At 45.0% G+C, this 23847-nt stretch overlaps 2 protein-coding genes across 4 annotated transcripts in view; one reads left to right on the top strand and one right to left on the bottom strand.

Moving 5' to 3' along the window:
- Positions 1-15515, top strand: part of KCTD1 (potassium channel tetramerization domain containing 1) — a 93207-nt gene extending 77692 nt beyond the window's left edge. For all 3 annotated transcript variants that reach the window (XM_042909618.1, XM_042909616.1, XM_042909617.1), the window contains exons 4-5: positions 9913-10218; positions 14546-15515. In XM_042909618.1, the coding sequence (XP_042765552.1) occupies positions 9913-10218; positions 14546-14704 (465 nt within the window). In that variant the 3' untranslated portion in view covers positions 14705-15515. The remainder of the gene's footprint in view (positions 1-9912; positions 10219-14545) is intronic.
- Positions 15516-21016: 5501 nt separating this feature from the next.
- The window catches only part of TAF4B (TATA-box binding protein associated factor 4b), a 179024-nt gene continuing 176193 nt past the window's right edge, over positions 21017-23847 (bottom strand). The window contains exons 15-16 of the transcript XR_006195060.1: positions 21678-21814; positions 21017-21084 (exon numbers count right to left, since the gene is read on the bottom strand). The gene's annotated coding sequence lies outside the window, so the exon portion shown is untranslated. The remainder of the gene's footprint in view (positions 21085-21677; positions 21815-23847) is intronic.

Below are 23847 nucleotides of genomic sequence, written 5' to 3'. Positions count from 1 at the left end.
CAGAATCGGAAACAGGCTCCAGGCTCCGAGCCATCAGCCCAGAGCCTGACGCGGGGCTCAAACTCACGGACCGCGAGATCGTGACCTGGCTGAAGTCGGACGCTTAACCGACTGCGCCACCCAGGCGCCCCTGGAGTCTGTTCTCTTAAATAAGTGACTATAGAGCTTCTCTGCCCTATTTTATTACAGAGATGACTGTCCTTCTTCCCTTCACTACCCCCCCCCCCCATCATACTGACTGGTTCATCGTTGCTTTATCTTCTGCTTATGTACATGTATTGTACAGGGCGTGCACACACAGTTGAATTTCCTGGAACACCATGAGTCCAGATCTTTGGTTCCCTTTTTGATTGGGAACCACAAAATTGCCTCTCTCTAGCCTTTCATTCTGAACATCTTTGGTAAGGGTCCCTCATGTTGCTGACATCTTTTGTGGTCGCTGATGAATGCCCACCCTTCCTAGATAAAAAAAAACTTGCTATCAGACAGCCCACAACTTACCTATCCCTGGCTTAAGTTTAAAAAATGTATTAGTTACTTGTAATAACCTTTTAAGATTATAGAAAAAGTATATGTACATTGTAGAAGATTTGAAATGGTAGACAGGCAGAAAAACTTTAAACCCCGTATTCCCAACTCTCGGAGACTACCAGCGTCAAAACCTTAGTGCATGGCCTTCTGGATCTTTTTCTATCCTTATTTCAGACAACAATCTCTACCTTCCTATTTCAATAAAATCTCATTTCCTCTAATACTGGAACCATATTCAGATTTCCCAGGTTGACCCCAAAATGTCCTTTACAAGTGTTTTTCCCAGACGGTATCTGATCTAAGAGCACATGTTGGATCCACTATGTCCCTTCCCTTTATTACCTAGCCTAGTCCATCGCTTTTTATATGATGCTAACTCACTGAAGAAACAGGGCCAGGTGCCCCACAGAATGCCCCTCCCCGCCCCGTCTGGATTTGTCTGGCTGCCTCGTCATGCGTACTTTAGTTCTTTACTCTAGCCTCTAATTTCCTGTAAACTGCAAGTTTCATCTGAAGGCCTGATAGTCTAAGCTAAACATTTCAGTGAGGATACATCTCTGGTGATGCTGTGCACTTCACATTACATTATGTTAGCAAACGTAGGTGTCTGAATGCTGGCCCACTCGTTACTGATGCCAGGACTGACCATCGGTCAGAGTGAGTTATGTCTTCCTTAGGTTGCAACAAAAATGATCTCGGTCAAGCTGAGTTTCTCACCTTGCACTATTAGCATTTTGAGCCAGCTAATTTTCTGTGGTAGGGCTTTTTTTTTTTTTTAATTTTATTTCTTTAATATACATCCGAATTGGCATATAGTGCAACAATGATTTCAAGAGTAGATTCCTTAATGCCCCTTACCCACTTAGCCCATCCTCCCTCCCATAACCCCTCCAGTAACCCTCTGTTTGTTCTCCATATTTAAGAGTCTCTTCTGTTTTGTCCCCCTCCCTGTTTTTATATTATTTTTGCCTCCCTTCCCTTGTGTTCATCTGTTCCGTGTCTTAAAGTCCTCATATGAGTGAAGTCATATGATATTTGTCTTTCTCTGACTAATTTCACTTAGCATAATACCCTCTAGTTCCATCCACATAGTTGCAAATGGCAAGATTTCATTCTTTTTGATTGCCGAGTAATACTCCAGTGTGTGTGTGTGTGTGTGTGTGTGTGTGTGTGCGTGCATGTCTTTACACCATGTCTTCCTTATCCATTCGTCTGCTGATGGACATTTGGGCTCTTTCCATACTTTGGCTATTGTGGATAGTGGTGCTATAAACATTGGGGTGCATATGTCCCTTCGAAACAGCACACCTGTATGGCAGGGCTGTCTTTTGAGCAGTATCCCTGGCTTCCACCCACTATATGCCGGTAGTACCCACCTCCTTCCCAGTTATGACAACCCAGAATGTCTCCAGACATTGGCAAATGTCCTTTGGGGTCAAAATCAGCCCCAGGTGAGAACCAGAAAGAATGAGAGGAAGGAAGTTTTTATGGGAAGGATACTGGCTTACCTCATAGAATTAGCAGGAGCATTCTCTCAGGGCTGGAACTTGCAGGGCAGCTCTGAGGACCTCAGTCATGAGAGTTTGTGGGCTTCTAGAGTGATGCCCATGGCTCCACTGCAATACTGCCCAGGGTTTCTTTCCCCTTCCTTGGCTCTACAGAGACCATCTGACTGGCTCAGGTGGCTCTGATGCTTACGCTTTAGCCAATCAGCTGTGGTAACCCAGACACACGTTCTAGTCACTCACTCCTGAGAGTCGGACATTCTCGAAGAAGGCACTCTCAAAGAGTGATGAGCTGGGTAGACCCCCAAGAAGTCTCTTCTTCAGTACTTAAGAGAGTGCCCACTTAGGATGGCTGCCCCAGCCCCTAGTCTCAGCTGTTGCCTCCCAGTATTTATGTCCCTGGTGCAGAAACTGTTACTCCTGGCACCCCTGCCCAGGGCCACTTCTGTCCCTCTCCCGAGGACACTCCCTCAGAAGCAGGGCCAGCTGCAGCGACCGAGGAGGAGGAGGAGTGGGAGGCAGGCAGAACCGCCAGCCTGCAGCCCTGGCACCATCTCGGATCGCATCTCTAGCCCCTGCCCTCACCCGGCCCTACACATGAGCCGTAACTCCTGCAGTTAGTATGCAGCTGACTCGCCAAGCCAGGGTGTGGCTGCAGAATGCAGATGGGTCTGCCTCTGCTCTGCCTCAAGCACCCCGTCTTGGTCAGCTGTGTATACGTGGCCTTTCTCCGGGAGATCCGGAGGTGGTGGGGGATGAGACAGTGGCCGGGTACAGAAGGGACTCTTGCCGCCACTTCTGTTTCCTTTAATGGCCATCAGGATAAATCTCAGGCTGGGTGTCCTCCACCACCTTCCCCCCACCCCGGCTCACGAGAAAAATGAGAGTAGTCAGGAGAAACTGTGAGCTGGTGCTGCTGGCCGGAAGTATCAGTTGGTAGCAGGGGAAAAGGAGCAAGGGAGCCAGTCTTTCTAGGTTTTGAAGAAAAGAAAGGGGATTGAGGGGTGGGAGGGGTGAACAGGTGGACACATATCATTGCACATTTGACCAAACCCATGGAATGTACAAGGGCAAACGTGAACCCTAGTATAAACTGTGGACTTTGGGTGATGTAGGTCCATCAGTTGTAACAGATGCACCACTCAGGTGGGAGATGTTGAAAATGGCAGAGGCTGTGCATGTGTGGGGACAGGGGTATAGGGGAAACCTCTGTACTTTCCCCTCAATTTTAACTGTGAACCTAAAACTGCTGTAAAAATAGTAAGTCCTTTTAAAGGAAAAAAAAAAAAGGAAAAAAGTATTGCATAACTACGGAAATAAAGAATTTTAGACACCCCAAACCTGAAATACTGAAAAAATTATGGTGGCCCACCTCCCACCTAAAAAGAAAAGAAGGAAGGAAGGAAGGAAGGAGAAAGAAAGAGAAAGAAAGAAAGAAAGAAAGAAAGAAAGAAAGAAAGAAAAAAGGGAGGGAGGGAGAGAGAAAGAAAGAGGAGGGAGGGAAGGAATGAAGGGAGGGAGGGAGAGAAAGAGAAGAGAAAGAAAGAAAGGAATGAGGGAAAGAAAGAAGGAAGGAAGGAGGGAGGGAGGGAGAAAGAGAAAAAGAAAAAGAAAAGAAAGAAAGAAAGAAAAAGAAAGAAAGAAAGAAAAAGAAAGAAAGAAAAAGAGAAAAGGGAGGGAGAGAGAGAAAAAAAGAGGAGGGAGGGAAGGAATGAAGGGAGGGAGGGAGGGAGAGAGTGAGAGAGAGAAGAGAAAGAAAGAAGAAGGAAGGAAAGAAAAAAATCTTTGAAACTAAAGGAAATTAAGTCCCGCAAAGATTTTTTTTTATTTTCCTTATGACTACTACCTGGATGCTATTTGTGAAATGTAAACTATAAAATCCTTCACTTCCTCTCATCTTCTTGGTGTCCCTGCTTTGTGGGTCCCCTGATATTTACATGCCCTGCCTTCTAGGGAGCCAAGTGCGTCCTGGGAGGCCCCAGGGCAGTGAAGAGGTACTGGAGCTCCCAGGACGAACTGGACTCATTCCCCAGAACCCACAGTGCCTAGCATGGCATCCGGCACGTTTAACAGATTTTAAAATGAATAAGTGACTGATTTGCCTTTGGAGTTTAAGGATGTGCCAACTGCTGTGTAAAATTTCAAGGCCATTAGGAGTTCAGTGAATTTCTGAACTGTTTGGTGGAATCAGTAAGTGTGTGTGGCAAGCTGAATAATGGTCCCCAAGGGGGTCCACATCCTAATCCCCAGAATATATTACCTTACAGGGCAAAAGAGACTTTGCAGCTGTGATTAAGTTAAGGGTCTTGAAATGGGGAGAATATCCTGGATAATCCAGGTGGGCAGAGCGGAATCACAAAGGTCCTTATAACTGAAAGAGGGAGTGGGGAGGGTCAAAGTCAGAGAAGATGTGATGAAGGAAGGAATGTGATTGTTGGCCAGGAGCCAAGGAATGCAGGCAGCCCTAGGAGCTGGAAAGGGCAAGGGAACGCATTGTCCCCTGGAGCCTTTTGAAGGAAGGCAGCCCCACCGGCAAGACCCATTCCAGACTTCTGACCTCCACAACTGTATGAGAGTGAATCTGTATTGTTTTCAACCACCAAATCTGTGGTAAGTTCTTACAGCAGCAATTGGAAACTAATACACGGTGTAAATTACTTTCCTCCCCCTAGGGAGAATGTTTTCTGAATTCCAAATATTTAATCAAGAAATAAGCTTTTGAGACATGGGTCCATTTGCATTTTGAAGTCCACCCATACCTATGTACCGTGTACTTATCTCCAAGGTCCTAGAAAAGCTCAATTTATTTGTTGTAAAATGGGATCTTGATCTTTCTGTGCCTCGAAAAACTATTGTAAATCTCAAAAAAATTTTTATTTTAAAAATATGTATTCTAGGATTTTAAAATTCTTTAAATGTGATAATAGGTCTGTGAATAATCTATTTCCCTCTACCTGAATGTGAGGCTACACAAGAAATATGGATGATACTTTCCTAATTAGGGAAGATGAAATTGGCATAGAAGCAGGGCAGACGAGTGACAGCATCTAGTACATTCTGCAGTTGCTTTGCTGAAAAGCAAATGTAGTTTTGGGTTTCATTTTCTTCAAAAGGAAATCTGGGGCCACACCTGCTGCTGCCCCATAAACTCCTGCCCATTTCCACCTCATACCTTAGGGATAAGAGACAGCGTTGTCTAGAGGAACAACCAAAGAAAGGAACAGTGGGTGTTGCCAGATAGGAACCAAGGTATAAGGAAAGAAGATTTCAGAAGATTCAAGAGAGCAGAAGGAAATGAACACAAGGTCAGGGGATCTAAAGAGAAACTTGGTAAACTCTAAAAAATACGGGATTTAGACAGTAGAATTAAATGATCCCAATTGAGGAAGGAAAGGAGGATGAGGTTCCTAAGAAAAGCAGCTGTGGGTATGAGTCGGCTCCACGGGGCGATCTCCGACGAGCTGAGACTGGAAGCGTGTGTTAGGAAGTAGAGAAAGACGACTATAAAGGAACCCGCCAAGAAAGCGAATGGCCAGTGTGAGCTTAACCGTGCAGAAAATGATAACAAAAACAAGAAGGGCCTTTTTAGTTCTTGAGCTGGCAGACGCTTGGAGGCAAGTCAGCGTGGGGGGCCGATGGCCAAGGGGAGCCCGGCGCTCGGCTGTTCTCCAGCATCCGCTGCCCCGGTGCAGACGGCGCTCCACCCCAGAGACTGGAAGGAACAGCACAGTAAAGGAAGAGATGAAGCCAGATGGTCAAGAGAGTAAAAGAACACCTGGTGGCCTGAAGGAGTTCAAGACCGGGCCCCGTGAGATATATCCCAGGGTACAAGATGGTCTTCAGGGGACCCCTTTAAACTCCGCTTCAGTAACCACTGGCAGAATCCTTGAGAAATCACTGAGCAGAGCCAAAAGTCTAATAACGGCCAGTGTTTCCCTCATTGTTCAGGAGCAGAGAACAATGAACATGAGCAGCATCGTATAGGGAGGCACTCTGTCAGGCCATGGCCAGACCTCAGAGTGGATTACCCATGTGGCTCGTGAACTCAGGGAGTAAAGAGGGTGAAGATTCAGAGTCAGCATTGGAGGATCTGTAACCCCAAGTCCTGTTAGCCCCATTACCTTCAGGTTATGGTAGACAAACTGGTGGGTCAGGACATTGTCATGGATATAGACTCGGATATCAGGGTTGGAAGCAACTTCGAAGGAATTGATTCCTCTCATTTTATAGATAAGGAGACTGGAGCCCAAAATAGTTAAGGAGAATCTCTGGGCAGTACAGAGACTTGGGCCCTCCCACATGTCCAGCCTTCCCCTTGGAGTCCCACCCAAACACATGGCATTTCAACAAGACACCCAGCAAATGCCACAGTTATGGGCTGACTGATCTCCGAATTCTAGGTTTTATAACTATTTGAACAGCCAGAATCCAGAGTCTTCGTTTACTACCTGAGCATCAACCTGAACCAAGGTCTGCATGTAGCCGTGTCATCATTACTCCATCTAGAAACACAACACCTGGCTCAAAATGATAAAAGAGAGAGAGAGAGAGAGAGAGAAAGCAGAACATTGGATGAAAGAATCCACATTTTCTCAGTATGTTGGGACAAATTCCAACAATTTGAAGAGGGATACATAATGGAGGGTTTAAAATTTTTCACAAATGCTGAAAGAGAAGGGCCTAGCTCAGTAGCAGCTCTTAGGAAAAGGTATGGGGACGCCACAGTAAGCAAACTATAAACTAATAGGGTAACAGGACAGCCAAGAAAGTTAATACAGGCTGATGTCGTGTGGTAGGCAGAATAATGCCCCTCCCCGAAGATGTGCACATCGTAATTCCTGGAATCCAGGAATATATCACTTTACATGGCAGAAGGGACTTTGCAGATGTGATTAATTAAGTTAAGGGTCTTGAGATTGGGAGATTATTGTGGATAATCCAGGTGGGCCCAGTGCACTCACAAGGGTCCAAGTGAAAGAAGGAGGCAGGAGGGTCACAGTCAGAGAAGATGTGACAATAGCAGAGGTCAGAGTGATGTGAGACCACAGGCCAAGGAATGTGGGCTGCCTCTGCAAGCTGAAAAAGGCAAGCATACGAATTCTCCTCTAGAGTGTCCAGACCCATTTAGACCTCTTACCTTAATGACCCATTTTAGACCTCTGACTTACAGAACTGTAAAAGAATAAATTTCTGTGGTTTTAAGCCACTAAATGTGTGGTGATTGTTACAGCAGCCATAGGAAATGAATGCAGGCTGCTTTAATAGTGGTTAGAATGTCCGTTCTAGAATGAAGGTTTCACAGTGTGCTCATCAGATCACATCTGAAATGTTAGGTCGTTTGGGTTTGGGTTTTCAGAAGTATGTTGACCAAGTCAAGCACACATCAGATATTGAAGGACCTCTAAGTCATAACGAATGAAAAAGAGCTGAAAAGATGGGGTGTTTTCAGCCTGAATAATACTAAGACGTAACAGTTGTGTTCAGATGTTTGAAGGTTTAACAGGTCAAAGAAAGTTTAGGATCATATAACCCCAGATGGCAGAGTCTGAACAAGTAAGTTGGAACTACAGGGAAATTAAGGTCCTTCTAACTGAAAAACTTACAACCATCAGAGCGGCCAATAAAGTCAGTGCTGTGCCTTGTTAGATAGTAAGCTTCCCATCACTGGAAGCATTTAATCAAAGGCTAATGGTCACTATTCAGCAGTGTTTGAAAGGATTCCTCCAGAGGGTCAAAGTTGGTCATTAAGACTGCTTTAAGCAGTCTCAGATTTGAAGACTTGATGACACATTTTCACTGGAGTCCAGATTCTTTCTTGTGTTATCATTTTTTTTAACGTTTATTTATTTTTGAGAGAGAGAGAGACAGAGCGTGAGCAGGGGAGGGGCAGAGAAAGACGGAGACACAGAATCCGAAGCAGGATCCAGGCTCTGAGCCGTCAGCACAGAGCCCGATGCGGAGCTCGAACTCACAAACCGCGAGATCATGACCTGAGCCGAAGTCAGACACTTAACCAACTGAGCCACCCAGGCACGCCTTGTGCTAAAATTTTTAATTCTCATAGGAAAATAAAAAGTTAGTAGCAGAAGTTCTCATTTCTACTGCTTGTCGACTATCAATGCTGTTTTTAAATCTCCTTGAGAGCTGTCATCTGGATAAGTAAGTAAAAGATTGAGGTCAGCATCTCATGGTTGATGTACTTCAGTGGGGGTCCCAGGTATCCAGGAGGAACCGGCCATCTACCCACTCCCGCCCTCAGGCTGAGGGGGCCTCACTTCTGTCCTTTCCTAAGCGTGGCCACACCTCAGCTTTATTCTCCTCTCCTCAAACCAAACAGTACCTCCTGTGGGTCAGGTGCCAGGATGTGCAAGGAAGATGATGAGGGCAGTGGGCTCCTCTCCAGCAGGGAACCGGGACTCCTGCAATAATGGCATTGCTGGGAGAAGACCGAGCACCGAAGCGATCCGTTCTGCTGAGGGGCATCTGGGGCAGCGTCTTCACCTGGCCCAGGTGTCCCGCCACAGAAAGCGGAAGACCCGGCTGGAGGCCCGCTGGGACTTTCTCACCTGTCCATGCTTTTTTCTCTGGAAGCCCTGCATGATGCTACTGCCGCTGCTGCCTTTGCCACTTAATTTGCAAGAAAAAGAGCAGAGTGCCAAATAGAACCCGTTTTCCTTGGTCATCCTCTCCGTGCGCCATCCCATCCAGATGGCCGAGGCCTCGGGCTGTGCTCGGGCCCCAGGCTCTCAGGGCGGCTCTGCCGCGGGCACCAGGCACCGCCTGCCAGCTCCAGCCCGAGGAGGGACAGCAGACACGCCTGTGTCAGCTCATTAAAACGTTCTCAGTCAACGTGTCCAGACAAGTGTCCCACTTGCCTCACACCCGGAGATGATTGTGGTCATAGCTACGCGTAGACCGTATTGACCTGCTTGATAACATCATTCCTGCGTTGCTGCCTCCCTTTTCCTCCTTTCCCTCCCTTTTCCTGCGTGGCTGCCTCCCAAGGCCTCCCATTCAGTGACACGTGTGCGTGTTAATACCTGCTGGCCAGATTTCTGTTCTAATTCAGTAGATTTTGTTTTAAGGCAAGAGTCAAAGAATGGGTGGCTGTGGTTTCAGAAAGGGACGGGTTTCCTTTCGTGCACATCTGTCCGGCAGGGATCATGGACTGATGTCTGCCTCCGTCCCTTGAGCATGGCAGCGTCGAGGGCGGTGCCTCCGCCTCCCCCAGACCATCCCAGATCAGCACCCACGCTTAGGTCAAAACCGCGCCCCGCGTGTGCCCTGCAGGCGCCCACCCACCACCATCTCCGGCCGCCCTCCCGCCTCGTGCTGCCCCCTGCCTCCCACGAATTCTGAGCTGCCAGCGAAGATGACGGGGAGCGTGGGCTTCCCGTGAATAGTGAGCCTGCGCCTCCCTCACTGTGACCTACATGTGGCTCCTTCTGGAGGACGTAAAGTGGATTCTCACCACACGAATTTTAAATGCCCAGAGGCACTCCTTACTGAAAGAGAAAAGTCGTGGCTTCAGCCTTTCTCACCTCCGTTTTCTCATCTGCACAGTGGGAATAATAATGGTTCCAAATCCACAGGGCTGTTGGGGGGTGGGGGAGCTACAGGGTTTAATTTATGGGGAGCATTTAGAAGAGGGCCTGCCTGGCCCCTAATACTCTTATCTCTTTTTATCATCGCTGAATGCATTAATGAAGGAATGAATGAATGCACGTGGAGTTGTGTTGTGAGTGAAAAATTCACACGCAGATTTGATTATCAAAGTAACAGAGGTGGAAAAAAATCACCTCTTACCTGTGGACATCTTCAGCGCTTCGTGTTTGTATTTTGCGCTATGAAACGCCTTTTTTGTTTGTTTTGCCAGGACTACACTTTGTTATATGAAGAGGCAAAATATTTTCAGCTTCAGCCCATGTTGTTGGAGATGGAAAGATGGAAGCAGGACAGAGAAACTGGTCGCTTTTCAAGGCCCTGCGAGTGCCTAGTGGTGCGTGTCGCCCCAGACCTCGGAGAAAGGATCACGCTCAGCGGTGACAAATCCTTGATAGAAGAAGTGTTTCCAGAGATCGGCGATGTGATGTGTAACTCTGTCAACGCAGGCTGGAATCATGACTCAACACACGTCATTAGGTTTCCACTGAATGGCTACTGTCACCTCAACTCGGTCCAGGTACAGCCTTGTCATATACCGTGTGGAATCGAATGTCGCTCTTAATGCTGTTACTTAACCTTGCCTTCACACAGTGCCTTCCGTCCAGAGAGCTGGGAAACTCTCATGTGGCATCACTTCTGGGTAGGTAGGCCTGTTCACCCTCTGGGCACTCAATCATTGCACAGGTATTTGTTGAACATACATTACAAGCCGGTGCCCGTGTGAGCACTGGAACGCTAGGAGACGAAGAAATAGACAATAGCTGTATTTTCAGGGAACTTCCATTCTGGGAAAGACGAGGGAGCCAAACAGTAACCAACAGAAATGGTGGTCAGGTAGTGAGAAGAGAGTGTAGCTGGGATGGGGCGTCCCAGGCAGAGGGCCCAGCAAGTTGTGAAGATCCCGAGGTAGGAGTCGGCATGGTGTGAGGAGGGGTATCAAGGAGAGCCCACGCAGCTTGAAGAAAGAGACAGGGAGTCCTGAGACCCGAGGCCAGCAGGTGGCTGGGAATAGATCACGGATTGCCTCTTGGGCGGCGGGAAGCACCCTGAGTTTTTTGTTTTTTTTTTTTTTTTTTGGTTTCTTTTGGTTTTCATTCATTTGCTTGTGTGAGTAAAAGCCATTTGAGGATTTTGAGCAAAAGCGTGGCATGATGTAACTCAGCTCCGAACATGAATCCTCCGGCAGCAGAGGGAAGCAAAGGGACCAGTTAGCAACAGTTGAGAAGCGTCCGATTCTGAATGTCAGGAACGTAGTAGAGCTAACAAGGTTTCTGACAGTGGCTGTGGGTTCTAAGACAGAAGCCAAGGATGACTACGATTTTTGACCCAGGAACTGGATGGATGGGATTCCTGTTTTCTGAGATGGAGAAGTCTATGGGAGGAGACAGGTGGAATTCAGAAGGTGGGTTTACACGTGAGGTGCTGAGTCCCTTAGACGCTGGTTGGTCTGCTCATCATCGTAACTAATGTGTGGCAGCCCCGTGCCAAGGGTTGTATGTGCCTTGTCTACTTGTAACAGTCTTCATGGGTCAGCGCCGTTAGCCCCCCTTTCTTGCTGATGAGAAAGCAGACGCACATCTGGGTCTTAACTCCAGGTCTAGGTCACTCAAAACGATTTGAAGTCAATGGAATAAGGGCTTGGGGTTTCTCCCACCCACCCCCTTTTTTAAAATTCATTTATTTGTGAGAGAGAGACAGAGTGTGAGCAGGGGAGGGGTAGAGAGAAAGGGAGACACAGAATCCGAAGCAGGCTCCAGGCTCTGAGCTGTCAGCACAGAGCCCGACGCGGAGCTCGAACTCACAAACCAGCGAGATCATGACCTGAGCCGAAGTTGGACGCCCAACCATCTGAGCCACCCAGGCACCCCCCCTCCCAACCTCTTTTTAATTGGAGTGGGCCCATGCCTTTATTGACCCAATAAAACCCCTCCCACAGCTCAAAGACTAGAAGCACCCACTCTACCATTCTGCCTCTTGAAGATTGTTCCACTATTTATAATTTTTGTAAATGTTTATTTTATTTTTGAGAGAGAGAGAGCAAGTGAGGGAGGGGCGGGGGGGGGGGGAGACAGAGGATCCGAAGCAGGCTCTGCGTTAGAACTCATGAACCATGAGATGATGACCAAATTCAGACGCTCAACTGACCGAGCCACTCAGGCACCCCACTACTTACAATTTTTAAAATTTACGAACAGGCGTCCGAGAACAAAACAACAGGAGATGCTGGCAGGAGCTGTGTCTTGGGAGGGCTAGAAAAAGGCACACGCTGGCAGGCAGTGTGATGGCCGCTGGGTTGGATGGGGCCAGAGGTGTACCCGCAAGGCCCGGTGTTAATTGAAGCTCTGAAAGCCGTTTGCCTCCTACACACGATCCCTGCCCCAGCCCCCCTCCAGATGGAGGGAGGAGGCAGTGCCCATCAGAGCCGGGACAGCATCGCTTCTCTAGGGCCCCATCTCTCACACAAAACCCCAGCCCCACCACTCAGGCTGTGGGACAAATTCATATGCCTGACAAGTTTCCCAGTCATTCAAGTCTGATCAGATGTGGACATTTTCATCTGGATTAACATCATCGGTGACACAGCCATGACACGACCACGACGTAATCGATGACTCCAGCTTCCTGCTCCACCGACCAAGAAATAGGCACCGTCCTCTAGGCATTCACAGGTTTTGGGATAAGACACACAAGACCTGATACCTCCAGCCCAGCCCTGGAGTGATTTAATATTCCCAAGTGATCACTAACTTTAAGGAATTTTGTTATTAACAAATTGATGTTTAAAAAGAAATGGCCAAGGAGCATAGCTGTTTGCATTACTTTGAAAGAAGCTTTGAGCACATTCAAGGTACTGCTGGGTCATATGGAATAATTATCATATTACATATATGATATCCCCCTAGGGAGGAAGCTTGGGGATTTCCACATTTAACAGTTTAGCAACCTTCCACCACTGCAAGACAAACAATATCAGAGTTAGGTTCTTTATTGCTCACAGCTTCTACCTTTTCAATTCCTCTCCCAGTGAAGGCAAAGAATCCTTTCTGGTGCAGTGGTTTGGCCAGGCAGACTGGGGTTTTTCTTGCTGAAAGGCTACATTCCTGCCTCTGCTGGAGAAGTCTTAGCTCTTGGGTCCTCACCTTTTTATTTAACTACCACCAAAGCACATCTTGACTTTGAACATAGGGATTGTTTTCTTCGTTCTGTCCCTTGCTGACTGGTGTGCATATGCACTGTGGATATATCTACAGAAATAAGAGCACTGTGGGTTAGAATGTTCATTTTGTTCTCATAAAGACTTGGGGTTTGTTTTTTTTTCATTAAAAACATTTTTTTTAATGTTTATTTGTTTTTGAGACAGAGAGAAAGAGTGTGTGTGTGTGAGCAGGGCAGGGGTAGAGAGAAAGGGAGACACAGAACTCAAAGCAGGCTCCAGGCTCTGCCCCGTCAGCACAGAGCCTGACATGGGGCTTGAACTCACGAACTGTGAGATCATGACCTGAGCTGAAGTCAGATGTTCAACCAACTGAGCCAACCAGGCGCCCCTTGGTTTTTTTTTTTTTTTTAATTGGCCAGCATTAGAAGTTGTAGTTTTCTAAAAGTTCACTCTATTGTTTTCTAATCTCTAGTTAGCTCTTTTGCAAAATAGCAAATTATATTCCACATAAAAGTAGACAACCAAAAAATAATAATTTAAGAGGAAACAGTAAGGGTTTGCTTTATGTTGAGTACATTTTAAAAGTTAATAACATCCCACTTCATTTCCCCCCAAAATTTTAAACCAGAATTTTTTTTAAGTTATGATTGAGTCATTTTGCCTTTAGAGTGGTGTAGAAGTAATTTAATTATACCCAGAATCCCAGGGAACATTTGCAAGTCCAGTGTTTGTTGGATTCCTAAGGAAACAATGCTGTAGATCAACTTTCTGTATTTTTGCCTAAGAGCATAGGAATTGTCTCCTACATTTAAGACCATCGGACACGTCGGTGACCAACCCAGGGATCTTTCTGGCACTAGGTATTTGATTTCAAAACTGAAGAGCTTATGAGAAGTTACTATTATATGAGAAGTTTAGAATATCTTTATTTTGGATATGTTTTCTAACATCCAACCATTGCAATTACTCTTGCCTCCCTGAATGCACCCAAGGCAATAAATCTATTTCAAATGCCACAAACTCGAAAACTTGTAGATAAACCTCGACTGTCTTCAGCAATCCATTGGTTCTGCCATTGAAATTACATCCGTCTTCCAAACTGAAATATATGAAGTTAGTACAGGCAGACTTCAGCAGTGGTGGCGCTGAGAGTGAATGGGTTGAGAATGACTCACTGGCTGAGTAGATTCAGATCAGATCATTGTCTGGCCATATCATTTATCATCTCATAGAAGATACTTTAGTGATGAGATTTGAAAGGTAAACCCTCTCTTTTTGCAGAGAAGGGAGTGTTGCATGTTACAAGAAACATGGCATCTGAGGCCAAATGGAGCTGAGCTGGAAATCCAGTTCCCACACTTATAGGCTATGAGCCTCCGTTTTCTCGGGTATGAAATGGGCTGACCACCCATTAATAAGCAAGGTGGTTGTAACTATTCAATGAACCGGCACGTGAGCGGCAAGCATGTGAAGGCGTATTTTGGGTGTTGGACACAACCGTTCCATCCCTCCTGCCCTTTAGTGCAGGGCCTTCCTCTGAAAGCAGAAACTCAGAGAGACTCGGGGGGGTGGGTAAGAATGACCAGGGCTGCACAAGATCTCAAACTTCAGGACACCTCTTTGGGCTGTTCGTGTGGCCAGAGGACCTGTGTCCCCCTAACCAGATGCTTGTCTTGGCCCTGTGCAGGTCCTCGAGAGGTTGCAGCAGAGAGGATTTGAAATCGTGGCCTCCTGTGGAGGAGGGGTGGACTCGTCCCAGTTCAGCGAGTACGTCCTGCGGCGGGAACTGAGGCGGACGCCCCGCGGGCCCTCTGTCATCCGGATAAAGCAAGAGCCTCTGGACTAAACGGACAGATTTCTTATGCAAAAAGGAAAAAACAAAAACAAAAAACGTACACAACAAATAACGCAAACAAAAAAGGGACATTTATGTGCAGCTGGGACAACAAAACCAAGTCCTGGACCTAAAATTGAATAAACAGACACATTGATATCCAATAGAGACCACACCTGTATTCATATGGGAACAATTGGAATAGTGATATCCTCAAGGTGTAAAAAAATATATAAATATATATATATATGTCAAAAGGTAGGAAATGCAAAAAAAAAAGGAAAAAAAAACGTTTCAAAAAGGTGGTAGCTACAGTTGGTGCTGTGATGGCCGTGAAGTGTCCTGGGCCTCCCAAGGCCTCTGACCGATAAACAAGCCATGAGCAGTGAGGACGCATCTCCTTACGGTTTTCATTGCCAACAGCCATCCATTGTTTCCTTTTCCTTTGTCTTTCTTTTTCCTTTTTTTTTTTTTTTTTAAAAAAAACAAAACAAAAAAAACACCTTGAATAGAGTTTATTTGCAGGATGGAGGTTTCCTGTCCTCTGTTTAGGCGGGACGGGCAGGACTTCAGAAAAACTCTTCACGAGCACACTGCATTCGAAAGACATTAGACATGAAATTTTAAATGTAGTTTGTACAGAAGTCACACTTCTTTGCCCGCCTCACAGATGTGAACATGACTTTGTTTTTAAACTGATCAGTTTTGCAAAGGGGCCAGAATTATTACTTGTTAGACTTGCTCCAGTTTGAGTCTGCTGCTTTCCTACAATTTTTCAAATTTTATAATGTATTAAATACAATAAACTCTGTTTAAAAAATAAGGTCTGTGTGAAACGCGCATGTCAGGATGAAGCTGTATTTGAATGAGATTTTTCTTTTTCTGAATTTTCTGTGTTGGACACCAGAAGACATCAGCTGAGGCTGGTTTTGAGGTCAAAGCCACTAAAAGATAAAGGATGTTATCGTGTGTTCGAAACAGTTCTGTTCCCACCCGGCAAGTGTTCTGACCTGTGCTTTGTTAGCAAGATGATCTTCCTTCTCGTGAAACTTTTCGTTTATAAATTTGAGGTATCTGTTGCTGCAGGGCAAACCACGCCGAAAGTTTGCAGCCTAAGGCAACATCTTATTCTCTGTCACGATTCTGCGGTTCTCTTGAGCAGCCCACCCTTTGCTGGCCCGCTTCTGCGGCAGGGGGTGACGAGGGTGTCACGGGGCAAGATTGGGCTGAAATGTCTGTCCTACGTGGCTTTCCCATGAGTTGCCAGTCCATACTGGCTCAGGACCTCCGTGCCATGTGCTTGACCCCGTCCCAGCATGGGAGCTGGGGTCTAAGAGGGAGGGTCCCCTGCTGCTGGCAAAAGTGTTCTAAGAGGGAGGAAGCGGAAGCTCAGTGCTCTGAAAGGCCAGGCCTGGAATTGCTCAGTGCACCTCTGGCACAGTCTCTTGGCTCAACAGAGAGCCCAGATTCAAAGGGGGGGGGGGGGGGGAATAAAATCTACCCCCTGCTGGGGAGAGTGACGACAGAATTTGTAGCCAACTTGAATCTACCATAACACCTGTCCAAAAAAATCCAAAAAGTGGGACATTATGGCTTTGGAGGAAGTAGGGAAGTTCTAAGCCAGAATGGTCGCTTTCTTATTAGCCCCAAGAGATAAGAAACCTGAAGTCTCAAAACCACTTTGGAATTAAGCCTTCAGCTTTTCTGAGGTATTAGCGATTCCAGAGGCCCTTCTGTGTACCCCGCCTCACCTGTCTTCCCTGCTGCTGCTTCCCCAGTCCAGACACAATAAAGCCGGCACGATGGTGAGATTGACAGGTAAACCATAATGTGTTTCTGCTGCAAAGACATTCCTGTAGTGATAGGCGATTTCCATTCTGAACTTACTTTCTTTTTTTTAAATTAAAAAGTCTATGCCTGAGGATACCAGTAATGAAAATATCTCTGGCTTCTGAAACTAAAAGTAAGCTGTTAATGCTCCTATCACCCCCTGAAACACAGAGGCCCAAACACTGGATGTCTCTAATGACTGCCAGCCAGTCTTGCACATGGTTGGTTGATTTCCCCGTATTTGAGGCTAATACGGCACTGTCTCACGCCAGACAGCCAGGGACGCTCCCGCCAGCTGCCTGCTCATCCCCGCTGCCGTACCAAAAGGACAATGAAATCGCACTCTGATTTTCCCAGCAATCCATTCTCATTAGGCAACATTTCCTGCAAGCTCGAAATAAAGCAAGCGCCCTGCTTTGGGACTTTGTCCTGCTGGTTGTCATCCGGGAACTTTTCCCCAGCACTGTCTGTGCAGTTCGTAGACAACCCACAAACACTGCACTGCATGGTGGGTGTGATTAGCATCTACATTCTTTGCTGAGTTCTTATACCCATTTATACAACTGCAACCCAGAAGCACATTCTTTGTACAAAAACTCTAATCCTCTAATCCAATCCAATGCAGCAAACCTATACATGTAATTTTCACACTGCGAGGCTTTATAACAGATTCCCGGAATCTTCAGGAAAGAGCTGGTCATTGAACATATAATTGAGTCACAGTTGCCTTTTGCCCTGTTTTTATTATCTAATCTGCAGCATGTATCCAAACGTCACTGGTCATCCCGATAAGGATCTTTGTGGCTGTGCTCATTTTTCCTAAAGAGGATCTGATCAAGGCCTATGTGCTATATTTATTAATGTCTCTGGATTTCTCTGGTTGGTTTCTCATTGGTAGAGTCAGGTTAATTTTTTTTTTTTTTTGCAAGTATATTATGTAGGTGATGTTATCTCCTTATTACATCACTTCAGAAGGGTCTATCTGACCCATAATGGTGATGGTAATTTTTTTATTTCTATTTTTTTGTTTTTATTTTTGGCTTTTACAAATCATACTGCATGTGAGTTATGGTTTTGCTTTTGTGATGGTAATTTTGACCACTTAGTTTAAGTGACATCCACCAAATTTCTCCAATGGAAAAGGAGCTTTCTCTCTTTGGGATTAATAAATACTCTCTGGGTTGAAACTGTGAGACTATCAATATCCTGTTCAACACACTTTTGCCCACCAGTTTGCACACTGATTGGTGATCTTTTTGCTGAATCAAGCATCACCGTGGTGGCTATAGAAGCATACCTTTAAGAAAGCTACTATTGCCTGAACCACTGATATTTTAAATAACCTTTTACTTTGCTTTATTTTATTGAGCAAAATGCACTTCTTTAGCCAGGCACACAAACTATAATCTTCCACCTGCTTTCTTCTAAGAAGTATTTTAGAAAAATAGAATGAAGGAAGACACTTCTAAACTGGCTTCTAAATACTAGGTGGGTTTCTACATAGTAATAATAGCCACGCCCTTCATGTTTGCTGCGCTAAGCACTTTATCTGCAGCTAACTCACTGAATCCTTCTGACCACAGAGGTTGTATTATCCCCATTTCTCAGTTAAAGAATTAATACTCTCAGACACTAGGTAAATGATATGATAAAGGCTAATGTTCGGTTGAGCTTTATCAGGAGGGCTGAAACACTATTTGATGAAAAATAAGGTTTCATGTTGTAGTAGGATGAGGAAACAGACTATTAATTAGAAGCATTTCCTCCTTAAAATGGAAATGTGTTCCTGTATTTAAATATTGAGAGCATACCTTGCAATATGTCAGGAACTCCATCTCGGTGATACCCTGATGACCGTGACGTGGTTTCTGCTGGGGAGTGCTGGGGGGGGGGGTGGTGGGGAGGGGGCAGAGACCTGTACACCCAGGGGCAGAATTAGGGCACGTGCTTAGGCCTTACAGGATACTGTCATTCTTACTTACAAAGCAAGGACTATCAAGGTGGATTCGAAAGACGGGTAGCCTTTTGCGGAAGGGGTACAGAAGGAGGGCAGAGGCCCCGAGTGGGGCAACATAAGGCAGGTTTGCAGAGTGGGGTGGGATGCAGCTGGGTCAGCTGGAGAAGAGTGAAACAGGGCTGGCAAAGGAAGGTGGAATTGGACAGGAGTGGAAGTTGACCTTGGGTGCCCGGCTGGGGGCAGACTGTGTTCAGGAGCTTTGGGGGCATCATGGAAACCGGGACCCATGCATATTCAGCTGGGAGTGTGCAGGCTTGACAGGCTGAAACAGTCTGTTGGTGTGAGGGACAGTTAAGTTGCTGTTTTTCCCATCTGTCCACTCATGACCTACTAACCAGTCTGAGAGCTGACGATCCGCAGATGTATGAGAAAATAAGACACCATCCTGGGTGCAGAGATGACAAACTCAGATGCCTACAAGGGCCAGGTGAGTCATATAAATTAGGGGACAGGCAAGAGCATGTGTGCCCCATTCAAAGGGGCAGCCGTACTCAATGCCAGCAGGTTCTCCAACAGGAGAACAAAGGGCCCATGTGCTTAAATGTCTCGTTTTCCTCAGAAAACCTGGAAATCTAGATTTTTGTGTAATCTCTAGATGCACGAATGTTAGAACTGATTCATTTTTTTCAATTGTACAGATCAAACAAGACATCTGCAGGATTTGTAGCTCTGAGAATTATGAAATAATAAAGCAGTTTTAGGCATTCTAGAAAAATTCCATTTGGGTAAAATCGCATGTGATGGCACAGAACTAAGTTGTCTGAAGATATAACTTATAAAAAGTATGAAAATTTAAGGCAAACTTTTAGTCATAATATCATTTGATCATAAAGATTTAAATCCTAGTATATAACTGACAATAGCGATAATAAGTTTTCATGAAATGCTTACTACATGCCAAGCACTGTGCTAAGTGGTTTACAGATGCTCTTCCCTTCAGTCCTCATGGAAACCCTCTGAAGTTGGCATTATTAGCCCAATTTTGCAGATGAGGACATTGGTATGTCAAAAAAATGTTTACCAAAGTCCACTAGAAACTTGGAACGACACACACACACACACACACACACACACACACACACACCATGTTTGATTAATATCTTGTACTCAACTCTTTCTGGTTTTCTAACACATGCGAAAAAATATTTTACTCTGTCCTTGGCAAGTTCAGTATGCTTCATTAGAAAGCCACTAGACAAAAATGTCACTGCAGTGATTAACTGGTTAGATTAGGAATTACTAAACCCTGATAAGATGTGGTGTCTCTGAGAAGAGCCACCAATGAGCTCTTCATTGATCATATCAGCGATCTGCAAACTTGCCCATTCTTAAGACACACAAAAAGCACTTGGTAAAGTTATAGGTTTCAGTCTTCTACCATCCCCTTCACCCCATGTCCCCACAGATGTCCTGAATCTCAATCTCTAAAAGTAAAGAGCTTGTGAATCAATGTCCACCATTTGTGATGCTTTGATCAGGCAAGTTTGGAAAATACTTGGTGATATCACTGTGCTCCCTTGATCTAGGTAGGAATAGCGGGTGATAACCCCCCTCTCCCTGGGATGCTTTTGTTATGTGCCTTTTTTATTGCTTCACTGATGTTTATTAAACAATAGTTGCCTTCTATTCTTTTGAAAGACAGAATGGATACTTCAAACGGAGTTAGTGGGGCGGGGAAATTCTTAACTGAAATTTAACCCAAGGGCCCTCATCCTTTCTTAATTAGTTAGAGAATTGCCCGGGTCCGTGGAAATAGTGCACCAGCTACAGAATTCTCCCACCTCATCTTAAAAAGCTATCGGAGGCTTGAATGAACAGAAGTTACAACACAAGAAATAATTACAGTAGCACCTACCACTTGTAACAATAGCTGACTCCAGGTGTGCAGGAATCTGCTTTTTCCCATATGCTTTAATGTGTGTGGGTTTCTTCGAAACTTAAATACTGATCTTAGACCTTAATTTGAAAAGGTATGTAAATCTATACTCCTAACTATTTACCATGAAACTCCTTTGTGCATGCTTTGATCTATGTTAGATTCAGAGAGCTCAATCCCACTGTATTTCACATGACTCCAAGTTCACCCTCTCTCTCCTTCCCCTTCCTGGCCCCCAGTTTCTCTTTCTCCTTCACTCAATGTGAAACCCAGTATTTCATCACTCCTCCCAATCCATCTATCAGATTGTGCTTGCAAAATAAGGAACAGATGGTACAGGTATTAAATTATCCTCTTGACTAACAGGACTGGAAAAAACCAGAGAAACACTTGCTGTGCATTCCATTCAAACTCTAGAACTTGACTCAGAAAGCCTGTTCTGGAAGGTTAAGACCAAATCCTAGTCAAGGATGCATCACCTTAGTTGGAGAAGAAGGAAGACCAGTAGGGACAGTTGATTAAATCCATCTTGAGGAGGCTTTAAAGGATCACTTAAAGGTCTGCAACTTGAGTGACCTATTTGATGCAGCTGGTTTGTGTGTTGGTGGTAATGGGCAACAGGATTGGCAAGAGAAAGTGGTGGCAGGTGGATTGCTTGTGGCCCTAAAACTGAAATATATCATCCATTATTGCTCTTTATTTGAAATGATACTGTATTCTTTAAAATATTGTTGTTCTGAGTCATATTATCAAATATGTGGTCTCTTAACACATATGAATACCAGAAAATTTGGAATTCTGTTAAGTAGACTGCATATTTCTAAAAATAATTCAGTTATAGCTCTTAATTTAAGCAGAGTAGAGATATTTGTACAATAGAACACTGACCTATGTAATCGTTTCCCTACTGCCATTGTAATTTCAAAATCTGACTTACTTCCCATAGCCCCAGAGGGTGCAACTACAGCCACACCCCCAAATGCTTCCAATAGCTTTCTGCCTCTGTGTTAACCACCCTCCAACTCCTACCCTCACACCCACCCATTTCTTACAACTTTTCTTCCAAGCAAAGCTAATCAAGCGATGGATCAAAAGGATTTCTGCATAATCAGTAAAAGCCTTTGTGTTAATCTGAAAAATACATGAGGGCAAAACCAAAAATCAAAACCACTGACAAAGCAGCTCAGCTGTATCTAGATGGTATTTCACAGGGCCCATCGATGACCCAAGGCAACCAGATCTCACATTTCTCAAATTCTCACCCCAAGGCGTGAACATCTCTTTCTTGTGTGTCATTGCTCTTCTCAGTCTCCCTGTGCGATCTCATCCATCGATGGCTTCCCAATCACCTGTGCTTCAGGGCCAATCTCTCCCAGATCCCCAGGCAGGGTAGCCAGCTCTGAGAATACAGTAACAAATAAGACATAGTTCTGCCATTTGACTTTGAGTTATGCAAGTGGGTAAGATGCAATCTTATTTAAAATAATCTTACTTATCGAAATGATTTATTTCAATATATTCTGTCATCAGCAATGACAGATGCAGAGTCTGCAAAATATTTCCATTGGACTATCCAGAACTGAACTTACTTTGACCCCTAGCTCTATCCCTTCTCTTTCTAAATATCCTATCTCAGTTCAAGACACCACCTCCCACCCAAACCAGGAATCCGTTTCCCACCCTCCCCACTTTGGCGGTCACGAAATTTGACATAAAGTATCTCCTAAGCATTTCTCAACCCAGTCTCTTCCTCTTCATCCCTACTACCCCTTCTCAATGTCATATTATCAACTCTTCCTCTGTGGACTCTTTCCATGAGATCTTAATTCGTTTTTCTGCTGAGAATTGGAAGGGGCATCCGAAATTTACACCCCCCGCCCCAGTAGCCTGCTGACTCAGCTGTTAAAGCCCCACGTGGTTCCTCATTGCTTTCAGAATCATCTCAGATCCTTAGGGTGGCATCCAAGGCCCTCCTTGCTCTAACTCTGCCTACCTCTCAACCTCATTTGTGGTCATCCTCGGCCTCCTGCATACTGTTTTCAGCTCCAATGTGTCATATTGTTTTAAGACTCCCTGTTTTGGAATATATTTATCCTCTTACTTCCTTAATGACCTGCCACTCATCTTTTAAGACACCCTTTACCTATCACCACCTTCCCATATGCCCCTCAGCTGGGTGACTCTTCACTATGGTTCTAAAGCACCCTATTTTATTATTGCACTTACCATATGATATTGAAAAATATATTTACATGTCTACATCTAAGGGCCAAACTTAAGATCTGACTTATTTATATTTATGTCACACCTGGTAGGTGCTAAAGAAATGCCTATTGGTGACAGATAAAATAAACAAATGAAGTCTACTCTTCCTAAAACATGCAGAGTATGGGTTTCATGTTACCAACTCCACCAGTTGGAGAGCTTGTTAATACTCATAAACACTAGATTAAATGAAAATATGTGTAAAGCAACTGGTATACATTAGGGAATTAATTATTAATAATATTAAAGCCCTTAAGCACTATGGGTTATTAAATGTTTACTTTGGATTTTGCCCAATTAAAAGTTGTGTTGGACCAGGGCACCTATGTGGCTCAGTCAGTTGAGCATCTGACTCTTGATTTTGGCTCAGGTCATGATCTCACAGTTTGTGAGATTGAGCCCCGCATTTGGCTCTGCACTGATATTGCAGAGCCTGCTTGGGATTCTCTTTTTCCTTCTGTCTCTCTGTCCCTCCCCTGCTTGCTCTCCCTGTCTCAAAAATAAATAAATAAACATTTTTTAAAAAGTCATGGTGGACTTCCACATTTGACCAATGTGGAATAATAGATGTACTTTCCCAGCTGAAACAACTAAAAAAACTAGACAAAATATATGAAACAATGGCTTTCAAGAGATTGGATACTAGGCAACAGAGAACAGTGAACCCTAAGGTTGCCCTGGGTAACTACCTTGAAGAAATTTCCAGACATGGTGTAGGGAAGGGTAACCCAGGCAGAAGCCAGTGGTGTCCCTTAGTTGGAGAGACAGAGCTGGCAATCTACAGAAGCCAAGGCAACTAGGGTAGGGTAATGGAGAGGAGAGAGCTACACACACAGGAAGAAGAGCAATGAACTGAGGAGGGTCTTCCTAGAGTCTTCTGCTGAGTGCTGATCAGTGCATGTGTCTGAGGAAACTACCCAAGGCTAGGCAAAGAACTATGTAGAAAGATATAAAAACTATTGCTCAGACAGAGCCAGTAATAGTTCCAATTCCCACCAGCCAGAGTGGAAAACTTTATAATTAAGGGAGCATTGGCTAGAATACTGAGAATGCCTCGGTGGTAGGGAAATATTAGCCCTAGACTAAACATAGCTCTGAGCTCACCTAGCAAAGCTTAAAAGCAAATCCCAAAGGGATCAAACTATTTCCAAGTAACTCAACCTCATG

Source organism: Panthera leo, chromosome D3, assembly GCF_018350215.1.
Source record: "Panthera leo isolate Ple1 chromosome D3, P.leo_Ple1_pat1.1, whole genome shotgun sequence".
NCBI classification, from domain to species: Eukaryota; Metazoa; Chordata; class Mammalia; order Carnivora; family Felidae; genus Panthera; species Panthera leo.
The sequence above is the reverse complement of the archived record's forward strand: the minus strand, read 5'-3'. Positions and strand labels throughout refer to the sequence as shown.